General features: G+C 43.0%; 1 protein-coding gene across 1 annotated transcript in view; it reads right to left on the reverse strand.

Annotated features, from left to right (window-relative positions):
* Positions 1 to 19,129, reverse strand: part of LOC146821360 (uncharacterized) — a 450,624-nt gene that overhangs the window by 76,653 nt on the left and 354,842 nt on the right. The window contains exon 13 of the mRNA XM_085609832.1: positions 6,390 to 6,500. Coding sequence (XP_085465958.1) covers positions 6,390 to 6,500 — 111 coding nt within the window. The remainder of the gene's footprint in view (positions 1 to 6,389; positions 6,501 to 19,129) is intronic.

Consider the following 19,129-nt stretch of genomic DNA (forward strand, 5'->3'; position numbering starts at 1 on the left):
ATGTACGTATGAAGAAGTTGACATTCCTGCAAACTTTTGTTCCATATTTGCTATTCCGCTGCAAAAAATTCAGTGTTTTGAATTTAACCACTGCACTTTCTTTTAGGTTGTGACCCTTCATATGCATTATTGTTTTCTTTTTTGTGAAAAGACTGTTTTTGACGCGTCTTTGTCTAAAGCTGAGCTTGTAGTAAGCAGTTATTGCCAGCATAATCCTGTGTACATATTTCCCGACGATCAGAGTAGAAATGTAGAATTATTTTGACCCAAGAAGTTAGAGTATACCGTTCCCTTGAAAAGTTCATGGATGCTCCTCTAACCACATGCAAACTAGGTTCTCCACATAGGCTATGAAACTAGATAAGTTTTGCTGTGAATAGCACACGCACACTAAGGCATACACGTTCACCGGGCAGAAGGGGGGAACATTCGACACCAACATAACAGAACAAACAAGGACACACATTCTGACCAAATATGTAGGACAAAAGAAAGCTAGAAGGGAGGCATTGCTTAGAACTGTGGGCCATCTTAGAGGTGGCCCATACCGACAATTCCATCTCTGAACATGCACGTAAGTCATCCGCACCTCACAGAAGCGGAGGTGCTCTCTCTGATGATTGCCATCCCAGCCGCTACTGCAATGGGATACATCAACCTGCCGGTTGTGGGAGCCGGAGAGCCCCCCATCGGGTTGCGAGCCACTAGATCTAGGACTGGTAGGCTACCAGACTGGCAAGCCCAGGTGATTCCAGCCTCATCCCAGCTCAGTGCTAGGGTTCCCTGAAATTCGACCCGTCCATCCATGTCATTCAACACATCAAGCCCCAGCAGTGCGGTGAGCCTGCATTCCAACCCACCCATTAGAACGCTCTCAGGTGCCTGGGAGGTTTATAGCTGTTCTGGACAGTGACACCACTAGTCGGGTGAGGTAGTAGGTCCTAGTCTTCCGGGGTCTGAAATCGAGGGGGGAGCCACAGGGTATACTCCCCCAGGGTGTGCTCAGGCAGCAGGAGAGATGACATAAAGTGAGTATGAGGGCAAATTCCTACCAAGAAGAACCTCGCACAGCACCGAACAAAGGAGGCAGCCCAGGTGGGAGTTAGAGGAGAGGCACGAGTTAGGAATGAGACGAGAGATAGCTCTCGCAGTGGGAGCAGCAAGAGAGAACAGAGCAGCTCACCCTCAACCGGGGAAGATTAGGGCCAGGGCTCCACATGGAGGGGAGTCCAAAGAAGAATCGGGGGGGAGATCCCCATTGGGAACACAAACCTCAAGATCATCAGCGTAGGCGAGGAGACGGCCAGGAAATAAGGGACCAAGTTTTGCCTAGTTCAAATCCAATTAAGGCATAGGAGAGGTAACCTGGCCCCTTTACGCGCACTCGAGGAGAGCAGTGCTGAAGGGGTCCGCAGCCCCCCGAAGCGCCGGTCAGACAAACTGACCCCCAGAGAGAGAGAGTGACTAGAGAAGAAGGATTGCCTGAGACGATAGGAATGCTACCTTGGGGAGAAACCCTTGGAGCCGCTCCAACCCAAAATATGCCTGTTATTGCACAAGGGCATAACAGGGAGCATCTATGTGCCAAGGGGTCAGATGGATAAAGAAGGGCTCAGGGCTATACTGCCCCCATTGATGGATGGGGCAGGAAAATAGATCTTGTGTTTTGAGAAAAACACTGCTGGAATAAATCTAGCAGTAGGCAATGTCAAGAGCCTGCTCAGAAGCCTCATGGGGAGCAGACCAACATGGTGTTCACCCCAGCCCGCATCCCAGCATTCACGCTGTCCAAAACCAAGCATGATGATGCCATATTCAATTCTTTCAGGCACTACTATAGACGGCCCTGAGGAAAATGATCCCTGACTGACCAGATGTAAGAGGATTGATGGCAGAAACCCCGAAACTTGGGGAGACTAACTGACATTTTGGACAGAATTAGGGGACAGGAAACAGGACAGCCGTGGACTAACGCATGCCCTGGGTTGCATTCTTCTATAACATCCTCAAAAAGGGGCTGCCCACTGAAATTCAGAGTGGATTGGACAGCCTAGTAGGATTAGACACCAAACCCTGCCAAGAAATACAGGCCGACATATTGCACTACTACAGAGAAAAACAGGAAAAGGACAGGGAAAAACAGGAGCAAGACCAATGAGACACCGCTAAACTGCTCCTACACAAATTGAAAAAGATCGCCATTGACGAAGCCGCATTGGCGGCAAGCGTGCAGATGACCTCAGTCTTGAAGAGAACTCTACCTCTGAACCCCAGAGGGTTGCCAGCCAGTCCTAACGGCAGAGGTCAGGGAGGCTGGCAGCAGTCAGACCTCAGAGAATGTTTCTATTGCCACAGAATGGGCCTCATGGCGACCAATGTCGGTTAAAGGTGTATCATGAGCAACGACTGTTAACCTAGGCTAGTCCCCTAAAAATTCCCATCCACAAAATCAAGCCCAGACAAATCCGAATGCACCTTACATTCAACCAAAGCAAATTCAGTTAGGGACCACACCACCGTAACAAGGACCAGGTGGTTGGCCGAATATGTGGCCACAGCAGACAGGGAACCCAGCTCATCAGGGACAAGGGCCGCACCAAGGAAGGGAGGGAGAACTGTATGGGAAGGCAATACCTTCGAACCAGCACAAAACTCAAATACGCAATAGATTCAAACTCCCCAATGCAGAAAAAATAACTTAACGCACACCTCAATAAACATTTCAGGATAAAGACTAGTAAGACAATATTAGGAATTTCAAGTCTTTACTTGCGTTTGGGAAACTCAGGACTACTGTACGTTGTGTCAATCTGGAATTAGCACTGGAGTCCACCATTCGGGTGCCTGAAGGAGCCTAGGCCCCACTCTGCTGCTGATCCCCCAAAGCGGGATTGGGTGGCTACGTCCTGGGAAGAGGGCAGTCTGATGATGGGGGCAGGGCGGCTGCCCGACCAGTGCAAACAAACAGGCACCCAGGTTTAGGATAGGTTGCTATACGAAATCAAAGCGACCCCATTCTTGGGCCTCCGGCCCGAGACCAAACTTCCCTCATGGCATGGAGTCCCAACCGCCTTCATCTGCCTCCAAGCCAATGGAGGCCCCTTTTTGGTTCCTAAATGCGGCGATGTTCCAGTATCAAGAGCCGGATTTTCCACACGCTTGGGATAATGGTGCCCCCAGTAAAACTCCAGCAATTCACAAACCACTGCATGGCGCCGAGTCAGTAGGGAGCTTATCAGAACAATTGATCATCCCAGTCTGCTACCCGCATTGGGCAAAATCTGAGGAAGTTCGGGCCTCTCCACTAAGCAACATCCTGCCTCCTTCTTTACTTCAAAGTTCTCCAAAACACCCAAAGCCTGCTCATCAGGTCATGTCCCTCCAAAACATAAAAGCGTATCGTGTCCCAGGAATGGAAGTCTCTGGCCACAGGCAGGGACAGCAAGCACAAAAATCTTGGGTGGGTCATAGTCAAAGAGAGAGGGTGTCCTGGAAAGGGGAAGGTCTGCAAAACTCCATCATAGCTCCGTGCCAGGAACTCAGAAATAGGATCACCACCGTACCTGGCCTAGCAACCAAGATGACGGCACACAAGGCATTATACACACTGTCTAGAGAAGTAAGTATGCCCAATCCTGGACCTCGTCACAGCAGAAACACATGAGGGCTGCTGGATGCTGGATGGTTCTCTGACCCCCTCCGGTAAACGACAATGGAAATAACCAAATTTCATGAGAACCTAGGGAAGCGACCAAAAGACCTGCAAAAAAGAAGCCCAAAACCAGCCCAAAAGAAGTCTCTGAAAAAAGGGCGTAACCCAGACACCTGGCACCACTAGGGAGAATCCCACTCTATGCTGCGAGCTGGAGCTAGTGTATCAGACACGTGACCTCAGAGCACGGTGCAAGCATTAACAAACACCCAATTGCAATCCACCCCCTCTTTTACACCGCCTGGCGCAGACATAGCTCAAAAGACATCACCCCCATCAATAAAATTACCTCCGAGTACATTAAGGAAGGTAGGAGGCTAGATGACAAATGACGCCCATAACAAGGAGCTAAATAGACAAGATCACCCGCTTACTGAAACGACCCTTCCCGTTGTGGTGAGGGGGAAGAGACGATGACTCATGAGTAAAAGACCCAGGAGACCTATAATAACCATTCACCACTAAATTTTTTAAATAATTATCACAATTGGGGCCTCCTTCCAGTACCCCACTGAAATTGCAGTGATAAAAATAAAAATGGGAGGAAACCCCCAAAAAGGAATAGCACAGGAAACCCCAAGTTTAATTTAGGATGATACATAAGGATACATGTTTTTCTAAACCAAGCTACAAACAACAGCTCTTATCCAACAGGTCTGCAGTTGAGCCACAAATGCACCACCCTTACAGCGGACCCCCACCTCTGCATAGACTACTTTCAGAGCCCCATTCAGGTCCAAGTGTGTACCACGGACTGTGTTTTTTACTGGTATTTGCAAACAAACACTTTTAAGCACTTTCACCAAAGCAAAATAAACCCCTGATCGCCAGAAGACTACAGATGTCTCCTACGGAAATCATCCCAAGACCTGCAATGTTTCAAAAGTTATTGTACCTCTGTATACCCTCTGTTTAGTATGGGTGTGGCACATCCATCTGTAGCCAGAAATCTGCCTAGTCAAATGGAGGCCAATCCCAACATTTCTACAGTGCTTGCTGAGGGACCTCTCCCACACCACTTACAATTAATATTGATGTCAATCTACTTAACAATACATGTATTTTAAAAAACGAGATCAAGCCACGGTTGTTGAAATCTCCTGAGATGACCTCTTTATCAAACCTGAGTAAGAAATATGTTGTCAGGCAAGCCCAGCAACCTAGGCCTGAGGCTACTGATTGACAGATCACAGGTGGGGTGGCACGTAACACCCGATCTGGAAAAACCCAGATTAGTCCCGCAGATAGGGAGCAATACATCAATGGTCCCAGGAGATAGGCCCCAATTTAGGACATATGGCTGGAGGTGAGGAGCATTCAGCCAATGAGAGCACAGCACACACAGTACACGCAGCGATCACACTCTCCCAATACCAGACATCGGGATATTTCACCAACTGGCTTTTACTGTGTTTAGGCAAGGTCGAGACCCACCTGTCTTCAGTATCAGGTGGCCTGATTTACACCCCATAACTAGGCCCGCATTCCTTTCTCTAAAATAAGATCTAAAATGTTTTTTGATGCTCCAAAGACTGTATATAATTGGCACTCAGAATAAATGTATGTTGAGACAGCCTTCAGACTCATTTCTGTGGATGCTTCCCAGCCGAAGTGTTTAATTAAATAAACTGTCCCTGTTTTGCCAAACACCTCTTGTCTTTTGTTTTTGCAAGGTTAATTCATATTCCAGCAACACTTTATTATTAAATAACTTTTGAATTAAAAATGCCTCAGCCAAACCCAAAATACACCCTATGCCTTTTAAACGTTTTAAAAATTCAATTTAGAAATCTTTTTATTAGTTAAGTCTTAAATATACAAATCAGTGCCAATTTTCAAATTAGTATAATTATTACATGTTAACTGCTTGATCAAAAATTGTATATATTTCAATTAAGAAACCACTCACCCAGTACCCCAATAAACACAGCAAATCAAACTTGTAATACATAATGTATGAAAATGTTTTACATCTAAACATATAAAACCATTTAAATTTGTTAAAATAACATAAATCAATTTATATTAAACAAAATTAAAACACAATCCATCCAATACCCCAATAAAGCACACACTCCGAAATTAAAAACCTATATATAATTTTTAAATGTATTAAAATGTATACAAATAACTAACAACTGTTATGACAACAAATACAAATGTATTTAACATTATATAAATGGATTTAAAAACCACCAGCCGACAATCTCTCAATAGGCCCACCAACCTAAAAAACATACACAATAGCATATTTAAAAAAAAAAAAAAAATTAAAAACAGAAAATGATACAATACAATAAAACACCATCATAAAAACAAAAATAAGGTGATCATTTTTTTTAACTTCAAAATTATAGTAAGAAAAAAAAAACTACTTTGGTATTTTGGATTATGCTATGTTTATAATTAGTATATGTTGACCACAATATCAATGTCAGATTATATTTTTGGTTCAATATTTTGGTGGAAAACCTGTGAGATTAGCTAATTTGTATGATACTTTTGCATTTTATGACATTTGTCTAGATTGGTATACTGCATATGTGAGACACAGCCTAACAGTAAACTTAGCAAACTGTAAACAATGATACAATACCATAAACTGGTATTTTATTTTTGCCATATTTCAGACATTTTAAAATATAACAAACAACCTCAATCTTCATTAGTAATTTACCTGTGTTGTGGTCGGTGATGGTTTCTCTGACTTCTTCACCAAGATGATCAATGAAAATGGAAACTGGCTCTTCTTTTCTCAAACACATGCCAGTATTTTTGAGTGAAAAATCTTAGATAAAAATAAAACGTTATTTCAGTGAGCAATTTTTTACAAATTCACTGCAATGCTTCAATGTTCAACTTCATTCACAAGAGTAGAACTGGGTATTAAAATTAACCTTTTTGCTAGTGTCTTTTCAATTTCCAGCATGTGAGAACAGCCTGATGTAGAGATCTATTTATATCCAGTACATTTCAGAGTATAATAATAGTAAGAAAACCCCTTGGTTATTTCACTTGCTGGAGAGACCCTTGTGCAATCTCTAATCAAAGGCTTGAATCCTCAGAGAACAACTTAAAACTCAGAGGGCTACTTGTCTGCTGTTAGTGTAGATCAGAGATTTGTATGTTAAGTACGATAGCTCAGTGAGTTCATTATTTTGTTGGAAAGACTCTTGTGTAACCTGCAGGCCACGAATTACAATCCCGGTAAATAGTTCAGTGAATTTTGCCTCCACTGCAAAAAGCTACTTGTAATTTGCTTGGCATAAGTTTGGATCTTTGAAGGGTTTAACTCAATCTTTCAAAAGGGTTCCATTGCCAGTTAAGAAACGTTTCTATTTATTAGAATAGCTACGCACAAGAGGCATACCTAACAGTCCTACATGGTAAACACAGACCGAAATGTCTTACAGTGATCTGAAAAAGAAAGTACAACCTCTTAAGATTGTATGTTTTTAGATAGTAAGACGTATCTGACCTTCATCTAGTCCTCACCAAAGCCCTACGAGTAGAACTCATGATACAAATAACATGCACAAGTTTCACTAACTTATTAAACAAAAACAGTAAACATTCACAATCACTGTGTGAAAAAGTGAGCTCTGAGATTCAGTAGTATGCAAATTCTCTTTTAGCAGCAATAACGTGAAGTAAAAAATTCCTGAGACAGCCTTTAGTCTCACATTCTGGCGCCTCTCACGTACAAAACTGCTTCTGTGTGGTGATGTTACAGGGTGTTTGTTTATTAGCAGTTTTGTTTATGTCCAGTTGCAGCACTGGGGATGGAGGTATGTACTCTGGTGTGGCCAATTTAAAATCCTAATTCTTGTCTTTTTAAGCCATTTAGTTGCAGAGTTACTTGAGTGTTTTGGATCATTGTCCAGTTCTGGCTTTGTTTTTGTTGTCAGACAAATGGTCTCCCATTACCTCACTGGTGCAGAGACAAATAAATCCAGTAAATACAGAGACACAATCATGGTGGACTCAGTGTTTGTGAGATGTCCTGGTCTGTAGCTGCAAAGCAACCCCAAAATATCACTCCCCACCACCATGCTCAATGGTTAGTATGATGTTCTAGTGGGGCATGCAATGTTTGGTTTTCCCAAAGCATGCTATTGTGCATTGCTGTCAAACAACCTCACTTTGGTTTCATCAGTACGGAATGCATTGTTACTGAAACCTTGTGGTTAATTCCTGTGCTATTCTGAAAACCTAATATGTGCATCAAGTTTTTTTCCTGGCTACCATTCCATAGAAGCCATACGTGTTCAGAGGTTTTCTAATGTTGAATGGAGAGCTCTATTTTTTAGCATATTGACAGACATGTGTTGATGTGGCTTAGGGTTCTCTGCTACCATATTGTCTGATCTTACATACCTTGCGACAGTCAAAAAAACCTTAAAATTGTATTTACCCTCTTCAAACATGTTAAGTAGTACCCAAAGTGTGCCTATCTTTGCTTCGCTAGATCAGCTGTTGGGACTGACAGCAATGTGTAAGTTTCTGGCTGTGCTTCATTTGCGCTCTGACACCTCACCTGCCATGACTCAAGTTGGACCAAAAAGAATAACTGAGTCTGTGCAGTGAGGCATTTGCAAATGGGCTGAGATGGAGAGGCAAATAAAAGGTCCCCTACAGTGCAGGCTGCTGCTCCACATAGCAATTGTGAACAACAAAATGTATATGTGTGTGTTTTCAATGAGCAACAATTCAGCAAAAACCACCTTGACTAATAGAGTGGTTGTGTGTATTTATTACACTTTTGTAAATTGATTTTTTAATCATAAACATTCAATATTTTGGATCAAACCAAGAAGAACAGCAATTTTGAATAGAGCATACAACATAAATACTAAATCAAAAAGCGAAGAAAATGACTAACACAATACACAATATGGCAAACAAATAACCAGTCCTTAGATTGTACAAAAAATGTGGCGGCAAAAGCAACTATCAATTTCAAGGACTAAAGCCTGCCAACAACAGCTGATCGTCTAAACCAATCGCAACCGGCAGATTGCCCTGTTTGCGTACTATGTGGTTGAACAGCTGGAATTTTAAGGTTATGACGAGCTGTACTGGGGTCAACGCGTTTCAGAACCCGGAATTTCTTTAGGGGTTCTTCCTCAGGACTGGGACTGGGTCAAACACTGTGAAAGACCAAAACAATTACAAAAAAAGAGGGGGATTAAACGATGGGCCCTAATTTTCAATCAAACCTAATGTTCGCTAAGAAAGTGATTACAGGTCTCTCCTTACCCTTCAGGTAGTGATTTAAACACCAAAATATGGACCAGCGGGGGAACTTGTGCCCTCATTCTAAGGGTTTCTAAAAAATGGTAGAAAGCAAAATTAGAGTTTGATAGTGTGGTGTGACAGACCACTGCCAATATGGCAAACCGAGCAAAGTAGCTCATGTATCGAAGATCTAGTAACAAACAAATGTCCATAGAGTAATTGTTTCTTCTTCTTTATTCCAATCGTATGTACATATGGTTCACGCTTGTGCCTTCAACAAACTTCTTCAAACAAAGCCAAAGCCAACAAGTGTTTCGTCCTAAAGGCTTTCAACCCAGGACTTCATCAGGGCTAGAAACAAAGGATAGGCTACATTTATTTACATAATACAAAGTAATACACATGTGGTAGTAAATAAAAACATATCTTGTTCCTTCACCACATGTGTAGACAAAGAGGATCAAAAGAGGAGGATAACCGTACACGTGTGTCGTACACCCCAGGTAAAGAGAGTCGTCAGCGACAATACTTTTTTAAGAAGTAATTATGAGTAGCAAAAAGGAGCATATCACCAATCACCCGAATTAGGTGCAAGTAAGTAAAAAGAAAAGGATAGGTAAACTTCAGTACCATGAAAACTCATGGGAAATGCCATACTAATCCCTAAAGTTAAGGATTCAAAGAAAAAAGTGAAAAAGAAAACGACAAGGTTACTGACTAAGATTAACCGGCATTAATCATAAACAATAATCATGCATCAATACTGGGAGAGTAAAGTGCACTCGTGTACTACTCTTACCCACTCAAACAAACCAGTATCAGAAAAGTGGAAAAGGACAGTCTTCTATCTCTGAAAAGTCAGAAGATACAAAGACTCACATAAATATATCCTGACAAACGTATCAAACAAGCGACTCAACATCTACGTAATCTAATCCCATAGTTATATAGGGTGACACTTATTGCACGAACACATTGTATAATCAGTTCAAACTAAAGGTTAAAGGAACGCATGTACCTTAATAGATAAGTAGATCGGTAGCTTCAAAGCGTCATCTTTAGGTTCCAAAGTAAATACTTCTTATATTACGGCAAAATCATAGCTTATTGTCCTAACGGGAATAATAAAAGAAAAGGTCCCAAATTAATCAGAAAAGCTGCCCCTAGTGATATGCATAGGTTATTACATTACAGTATCGAAACAAACTATCTAGGAGTAAGAGAAACTCGTAGCAGGATAAGCGGAATAAAGGTGGACATCTCCGTGTGGATTGCATTCATAATAACAAAAAAAGAGCCAAAAGGAATATCCTGGCTCCAAATGCATATCAGATAAACATGTATTGTGCTAGTATTAAGAAAATATCAGCGGTCTGGTCTCAAGTATCATAATATTCGTTACTAAAGGATAAGTAAAGCTCTAAGGTTAACGAAAACCAATAAATAAACAGACCCAATATTCACGAGTAACGGCTGGTACTGCTAGTATGCCTAACGAGACAGAAGTCCTCATAAATTGGTCCAAAACATACACAACGTAGTACCCTCATTTACCTTGAACTGACTAGCAGAAATCCACACGGAGATGTACACCTTTATTCCGCTTATCCTGCTACGAGTTTCTCTTACTCCTAGATAGTTTGTTTCGATACTGTAATGTAATAACCTATGCATATCACTAGGGACAGCTTTTCTGATTAATTTGGGACCTTTTCTTTTATTATACCCGTTAGGACAATAAGCTATGATTTTGCCGTAATATAAGAAGTATTTACTTTGGAACCTAAAGATGAAGCTTTGAAGCTACCGATCTACTTATCTGTTAAGGTACATGCGTTCCTTTAACCTTTAGTTTGAACTGATTATACAATTTGTTCGTGCAATAAGTGTCACCCTATATAACTATGGGATTAGATTACGTAGATGTTGGGTCGCTTGTTTGATACGTTTGTCAGGATATATTTATGTGAGTCTTTGTATCTTCTGACTTTTCAGAGATAGAAGACTGTCCTTTTCCACTTTTCTGATGCTGGTTTGTTTGAGTTGGTAAGTGTAGTACACGAGTGCACTTTACTCTCCCAGTACTGATGCATGATTATTGTTTATGATTAATGCCGGTTAATCTTAGTCAGTAACCTTGCCGTTTTCTTTTTCACTTTTTTCTTTGAATCCTTAACTTTAGGGATTAGTATGGCATTTCCCATGAGTATTCATGGTACTGAAGTTTACCTATCCTTTTCTTTTTACTTACTTGCACCTAATTCGGGTGATTGGTGATATGCTCCTTTTTGCTACTCATAATTACTTCATAAAAAATTAATGTCGCTGACGACTCTCTTTACCTGGGGTTTACGACACACATGTACGGTTATCCTCCTCTTTTGATCCTCTTTGTCTACACATGTGGTGAAGGAACAAGATATGTTTTTATTTACTACCACATGTGTATTACTTTGTATTATGTAAATAAATGTAGCCTATCCTTTGTTTCTAGCCCTGATGAAGTCCTGGGTTGAAAGCCTTTAGGACGAAACACGTGTTGGCTTTGGCTTTGTTTGAAGAAGTTTGTTGAAGGCACAAGCGTGAACCATATGTACATACGATTGGAATAAAGAAGAAGAAACGATTACTCTATGGACATTTGTTTGTTACTAGATCTTCGATATATTAGCTACGTTGCTCAGTTTGCCTCTTCCTTATGAACTTTTAAATGGGCTTGCCCATAATTTACGACGTGGGGTGATCATCGTAAGGTTGACCTTGAAGCAGCAGCTCTATTAAGATAATTCATTCTTTGAACATTGTCACTTCTCTGCGCAAAGTTTTCCCAACCACCTTTTCTTGTTTATTTGTCACTGCCAATATGGGTGAACTCCATTGAGACTGCGCATTTATCGTGCTAATGCTGACTATGCGCATTGTGCAAAAGGCAATTATTAATGTAAAGGAACTTTATTAATAAAACACATTTGTTGCAAAATACTGATAATTGCATGCGGGTGACTGCATTATAAGAGACTGCCTGTTTTTTTGAAGAAAAACGCTCATATGCGAGTATTCACAGTTTACTGAAAGCTTTACGCAAACCAGAGCGCAAGATGAAATTATGATTTGCTAAAACTTGCCTCCCAGTTCAAACTTTGCTGCTTTAGCACAAGTAATGACAGGGGAAGATATCACATCATGATGACCCTGTGAAAGCAAACATTCAAATTCCTAGTCTGGACGGAAAGTAGAGAGGTTTTTTACACAGTGTTACTATGCCGTTGCAATCCGTTTCAATGGTAACAATGTTGCACTCACTTCTATTCTGGAGGCATCGATGAAGGACGCATGACGGTTCAGAAGCTGAACAATTTAGTTAATTTCCTGGAAAATAGAAACTATGTATCAGCGTGTGTGTGTACGAGCGGAATACTTTTTCTCTAGCACAGCCAGACAAACTTTCTTAACTTGCTTGGAAATAAATGATTCAGCTGCAGCAGTCTCTCCCCAATGTGTCCCAGTCAAACAAACTTCTCAGTAGAAAGGACACAGATCACATGAGACCTAACTTGTAAATTCCGGTCACATGGGTGACGCATTGCATGATGGTGCTTGTAGTCTGGAAAATAGAGTGAAGTCTTTCTGAGCTGTATTCAAGGAGTTTACAGTCTTTTTATCTCCGACATTTCATTGAGGCCTGAAGAGGAAGTGTTGAATTTCATAATTAAGTATGCCTCTCTCTGGAGAAGAATTCTTTCAAGGTTGCCACCTCTATTGGTAGGTTTAATAACACTTAAACCTTAACTTAAACCTTGTCCAGCAAAAATCTTTTTCTGAATGGCCTAGATTTTGAAAGTGAGTGACAAGAAGAGAATTGAGTACTTTGTTCTTTAGTTTGGAACGATGTTGGGTTATGCGCTGTCTGATTTCTTGTGTCGTTTTGCCAATATAGACTAACTTGCACGGGCACACGATTGTGTAAACCACGTTCTTGGTTTTACAGGTGGAGAATTCAGAATGCTTCCATCTTTGGGTCCCATTGGTGAATTTAGACCCCTCTAGCGTCAAACTGCAGGCCTGGCAGTTGCCGCATTTATGATGTCCCGAAACTGGTTGAAGATTGAAGAAGGAGCGTCTTTGTCCATGTCTTTTATCAAGTGCCAGTTTTGGCGCACAATTTTTTTGAAAGAATTCGTAAGTGCCCCAAATGTGTAAACACATACTAGACAGGTCATTGGTTTTTTGACGCTCTTTTGAAGCAAGACTTCTCGTGGTGTGAACAATGCGCACTTGCGGTAATGTTTGAGCAGTTGTGATGGATATCCTTTGGCTTTTAATTTTTCAGTCAAGGCTTGAGAATGGATTTCATAATCCTCTCTGCGCGAACAATTCCGTCGCACCTGCAGGAATTGACCATACAGTAAATTATATTTCAGACTTTTGGGGTGGAAGCTATTAAAGCGCAATGCAGTGTTCCTGTCTGTGGGCTTGGTGTACAATTTAGTTATAAGTCCTGCTTCCGTGGGTCGTATTTCCACGTCCAAGAAAGTAAGACTAGTTGTACTGTGTGCCAAACTGAATTGAATATCCGGATTCCTATCATTGAGCCATATATGGAACTTGAGAAGATCATCTTCAGTGCCTGCCCAAATACACCACACACCATCTATATAGCGATGCCATTGTATCACATAATCTTTGTATGGATTATTAATATAAATGTGCTCCTCGTACCTAGCCATGTAAAGTACCGCCATCTCCGGTGCGAAGGGACATCCCATGGCAGTTCCTTTCACTTGGAAGAAGAAATAGTTTTCAAACTTGAAATAATTATTTTTCAGTGCCAATGATGCCAGGTCTAAGATGAATTGGGTCGGTACCCGATGGGGGCGCTCTCTGCCCTCTAGATAGGATTCTAACACTTCGAGGGCCTCCTCCTGAGGTATCTGCGTGTATAGAGACACAACATCAAATGTAACCATCCTATGGTAAGCAGGGTTAAATTCGAAACCTTCAATTCTGTTATATACTTAATTATGAAATTCAACACTTCCTCTTCAGGCCTCAATGAAATGTCGGAGATAAACAGACTGTAACCCTTGAATACAGCTCAGAAAGACTTCACTCTATTTTCCAGACTGCAAGCACCATCATGCAATGCGTCACCCATGTGACCGGAATTTACAAGTTAGGTCTCGTGTGATCTGTGTCCTTTCTACTGAGAAGTGTGTTTGACTCGGACACATTGGGGAGAGACTGCTACAGCTGAATCCTTCATTTCCAGGCAAGTTAAGAAAGTTTGTCTGGCTGTGCTAGAGAAAGAGTATTCAGCACGTACACACACACGCTGATACATAGTTTCTATTTTCCAGGAAATTTACTAAATTGGTCAGCTTCTGAACCTCATGCGCCCTTCATCGATGCCTCCAGAATAGAAGTGATTGCAACATTGTTACCGTTGAAACGGGTTGCAGCGGCATAGTAACATTGTGTTAAAAACCTCCCAACTTTCCATCCAGACTAGGAATGTGAATGTTTGTTTTCACAGGGTTATCATGATGTGACAGCTTCCCCTGTCATTACTTATATTGAAGCAGCAAAGTTAGAACTGGGAGGCAAGTTTTAGCAATTCATAATTTCATCTTGCGCTCTGGTTTGCGTAAAGCTTTCAGTAAACTGTGAATACTCGAATATGAGCGTTTTTCTTAAAAAAAACAGTCAGTCTCTTATAATGCAGAGTCACTCGCGCGCAATTATCAGCATATTGCAACATATGTGTATTATTAATTAAGTTTCTTTACATCAATAGTTGCCTTTTGCACAATGCACATAGTCAGCATTTGCACAATAAATGAGAAGTCTCAATGAAGTTCACCCATATTAGCAGTGGTCTGTCACACCACGCTATCAAACTCTAATTCTGCTTTCTACCATTTTTAGAAACCCACAGAAAGAGGACACAAGTTCCCCCGCTGGGTCCATATTTTGGTGTTTAAATCACTACCTGAAGGGTAAGGAGAGACCTGTAATCACTTTCTTAGCGAACATCAGGTTTGATTGAAAATTAGGGCCCATCGTTTAATCCCTCTCTTTTTTTGTAATTGTTTGTGTCTTTCACAATGTTTGACCCAGTCCCAGTCCTGAGGAAGAGCCCCTAAAGATATTCCGGGTTCTGAAACGCGTTGACCCCAGTACAGCTCGTCATAACCTTAAAATTCTAGCTATTCAACCACATAGTACGCAAACAGGGCAATCTGCCGGTGGCGATTGGTTTAGACGATCAGCTGTTGTTGGCAGGCTTTAGTCCTTGACATTCATAGTTGCTTTTGCCGCCACATTGTTTGTACTATTTAAGGACTGGTTATTGGTTTGCTATATTGTGTTTGTAATTTTCTTCGCTTTTTTCTTTGGTATTTATGTTGTATGCACTGTTCAAAATTGCTGTTCTTCTTGGTTTGATCCAAAATATTGAATGTTTATGCTTAAAAACATCAATTTACAAAAGTGTAATAAATACACGAAACCACTCTATTAGTCAAGGTGGTTTTTGCTGAATTGTTGCTCATTGAAAGCGCACACCTATACATTTTGTTGTTCACAATTATTGATGAGGCCCAGTGTAGGTGTGCTTTAGGGTCCAACCCCCTTCTTTGTTAAAAAAGCTCCACATAGTAAAGCATACACTGAATACACACTGCTACATGTTCCAGGCGTTGGTCTAGTCCCCTGCTGGCTTCAGACTGCTCCCATGCTGGTTCAATGCTTTTTCACTGTTGATGTTCCCATTCAATGTCAACAGAACGATCAAACCCGATATACACAGCCTTCAATCACAGGTAAAAGCAAATGAATGCATAGTTCTGTATACATACTCCAACTACCCACTTACGGCTACTTCTCCTGGGTCTTTGTGGGCTCTGCTCTTTTTTCAGTAGTTTTCATTGTATAAATTGCTAGAGAGATCATCCCTACCTTAGCATACAGGGAATAAATAGGGAGATCCCATGAGTGCATGTCACACTATGGTATTCTGCAAATAAGCACTGGCATTTTAACCAGATTGACCCAACCCAGCCATCAGTGTTTCTGAACAGTGACTCTATACTACAGATCATGGTTCATGAGTGATGTGAAAAACAACATTATAACCTCACATTACTTGTTGCTGCTGTAGGTAAGACAAGGCCGATCGACAGGCCACGCCCCCATCAGAGGCCACGCCCACCGCCCACAGCTTAAAAGAGACGCTGCTCACCAGCCTCTCCACCTGACAAACGCTGCTCCTGAGGCGGAAAGCCGGGAGAGCGCACCGTTCTTTTAAAATTGTTTCTTTGTGAATTTTTGTGCTTTTAACTGAATTATTCGCTCACCCAAGCCTCTCTCAACTCAAGCGGCCCCTCCGCTGCCCAGAAACCGGCGTGTAAAACGCTTGACAGCGCCTCGGCCGATCGACAGGCCACGCCCCCATCAGAGGCCACGCCCACCGCCCATTGTCCCTCTAACCCATAAGTATGTGCCTCCCTAGGAAGCGCAGCGGTCCAGCGCAGCGGGCGCGACGATTGCGCGCAGAAGGCGCGCCTAAGGAAAGCCCGTCTGCGCCCGTCCGTGACCGACCGAGACCAGAGGCCATACACCCTGCCTCTTGCACTCAATATTCCCGCTCGCAACTCACCAGCCTCCAGGGCAAGTGGACCCCACCGGCTGCTACCTTAGCTCGCATCTCCAACCTAGGGCTATTAACCCCACAGAACACCGTCCATATTAACACCTTGCCTACGTATCTGAACACCAGTCCCCCTATTCGGCACCCAGATGCCCTTCCCCCCACAGCAATATCTGCTATATACTTAAACACAAGATCGGCAGTAAAACATCAGCTCGATCTTTTCACTCTTTTCGATGTTCATAAACCTGACTTACTGTTTCTTACCGAGACTTGGTTCTCGGACAGTTCCCTTTCCTCCCTGCTAGCGATACTCCCCCCGGCCTACTATGCCATTCGAGCTGATCGCTCCTCTGGCAGGCCCGGCGGAGGGGTCGCTTTGATTGCCCGCAAAGAACTCACTTTCCAGCCTCTGGTCTCCCCCTCCATGGGAATCTCAGACTGCCTAGTGGTTCGCTCCCTTTCCTTCACCCCTCCGTTAACTTGTGTCCTGGTGTACAGACCCCCGTCCTCCCCTCAAACTTTCCTCCCCTGTTTTCAAGACTTAATGGCAACCCTGGTGGTTAACCACGCCTCCATCTTAGTCTTAGGAGATTTCAACTTCTGGCCTTCCGACCCTGCGGAATGCGCCACGTCCAAGGAGTTCTCAGACTCTCTTGGGTCGCTCAACTTCTCATCAGTTGTTAATGCTCCCACACACAGGTTGGGGCACATCCTGGACCAAATTTGGCAACGTGATTGCCCGGTCAACTCCCTCTCAATTTCCCCATGTTCATGGTCAGATCATTCACTAATCACCTTTTCCCTATCCCCTATTCCACCACCCAAACCTACCGCTGTGAAAAATGTCTGGGTGCGCTCATGGAACCGAGTTGACATCGTAGCCCTATCGTCTCTCCTTTCTTCCTCCCTGAACTGACTGCACTGCCTTCCTCTGGCCAGGCAGAAGCAATTACTAACTGGCTGCGGGCCGGGTGCGATGCCATCGCCCCGCTTAAACGCATCGCAACCAAACGCCCCAAAAACGCTAATCGCTGGTTTTCAGAGGATTTAAAAAACAAAAAACTCACTCTCCGCCAAGCCGAACGAAAATGGAGACGGAATTACTGCCCAACTGCCAAAAATCGTTATACAGAACTTCTTACCCAGTACAAGACAGCTATACTTGACACGAAGAAAAATTATTTCTCCTCTAAAATCCAGCTTGCGGAAAATCGGCCTAGAGAAATCTTTTCTATCATCCAGGATCTTGCCTTTTCCGACAGAACATCGCTTAAACCATTACCCTCTCAAACATTATGTGACTCGCTCAATTTCTTTTTCTTGGACAAAATTAACAAAATCAAAAGCAAAATTCCCTCCCCATCCCAGACCTTCACTGACCCCCGCTGCCCTCTAGCCACCGCATATTTGGACTCAATTCCTCCTCTTTCGATCGACTCATTTCTCTCTATTCTCCCGTTGGTCAAGTCCGGCTCCCCGCTGGACCCCTGCCTCGCTTATATATTAAAGCAGATTTACACTCACTGCCCCTCACCACCCTTAGTGCTCTTAAACAGCTCGCTGGCTAAGGGCATTGTTACTCCTGCACTCAAATCGGCTGTGATTGTCCCGATCCTGAAGAAACCTGGTGTGGACCCCTCCGATCCAGTTAACTTCCGTCCAATTTCCCTCTTGCCTTACCTGGCGAAGGTATTGGAACGGCATGTGGTTAAAACCTTGAGCGAGTTCGTGGAAAGTCACGGCGTGTTAGCCCCTAGACAGGCCGGCTTCCGCCCAGCCCACTCAACTGAGTCCGTTATAACATCGGTTCTGGACAATCTCCGACAAGGATTGGATACCAACCAACATCAGGCCCTGATCCTCTTAGATCTCTCCGCCGCATTCGACACGGTGGACCACACCATCTTACTTTCCCGTGTCGAAGCGGCGGGAATCAGAGGAACAGCGCTACTATGGTTATCCTCCTTTCTGAACGGTCGGACTCAAGCGGTTCGTTTGGGAGAGTTCTCTGCAGATTTTCAACCAATTCAGTGTGGTGTTCCCCAGGGCTCCTCTCTGTCCCCTCTCTTGTTTAACCTCTACATTGCCCCCCTCATTTTTGCTTTACAGCGTCTGGAGGTCTCTGTGTACAATTACGCAGACGACCTCCAGCTCATTTTTTCCCTTTCCTCCACCCCTGAGTCTATGTCCAATGTCCAGTCCATTATGACCTTTATTCAGGACTGGATGAACTTCAACCACTTGAAGCTCAACCCCGATAAAACGGAGTTGGTGCTAACGGGTGGTTGCTCCAGTCCCTGGACATCTTCTTTTTGGCCCCCTTCACTTGGCCCCCCTCCCACCCCTGTATCCTCTGTCAAAACCCTTGGATTTAAAATTAATAATCAACTCTCCTTACACTCTCAAGTGTCTGCTGTGGTTTCCTCAGCCTTCCTTTCACTTAGGACCATCCGCAGAGTCTCTCGATTTTTCGCCCCAGAAGCGCTCAAACTAATTCTGTTAGCCATGGTAACATCTCGCCTAGATTA

The sequence above is a fragment of the Triturus cristatus genome, chromosome 6 (assembly GCF_964204655.1).
Source record: "Triturus cristatus chromosome 6, aTriCri1.1, whole genome shotgun sequence".
Taxonomy (NCBI): Eukaryota; Metazoa; Chordata; class Amphibia; order Caudata; family Salamandridae; genus Triturus; species Triturus cristatus.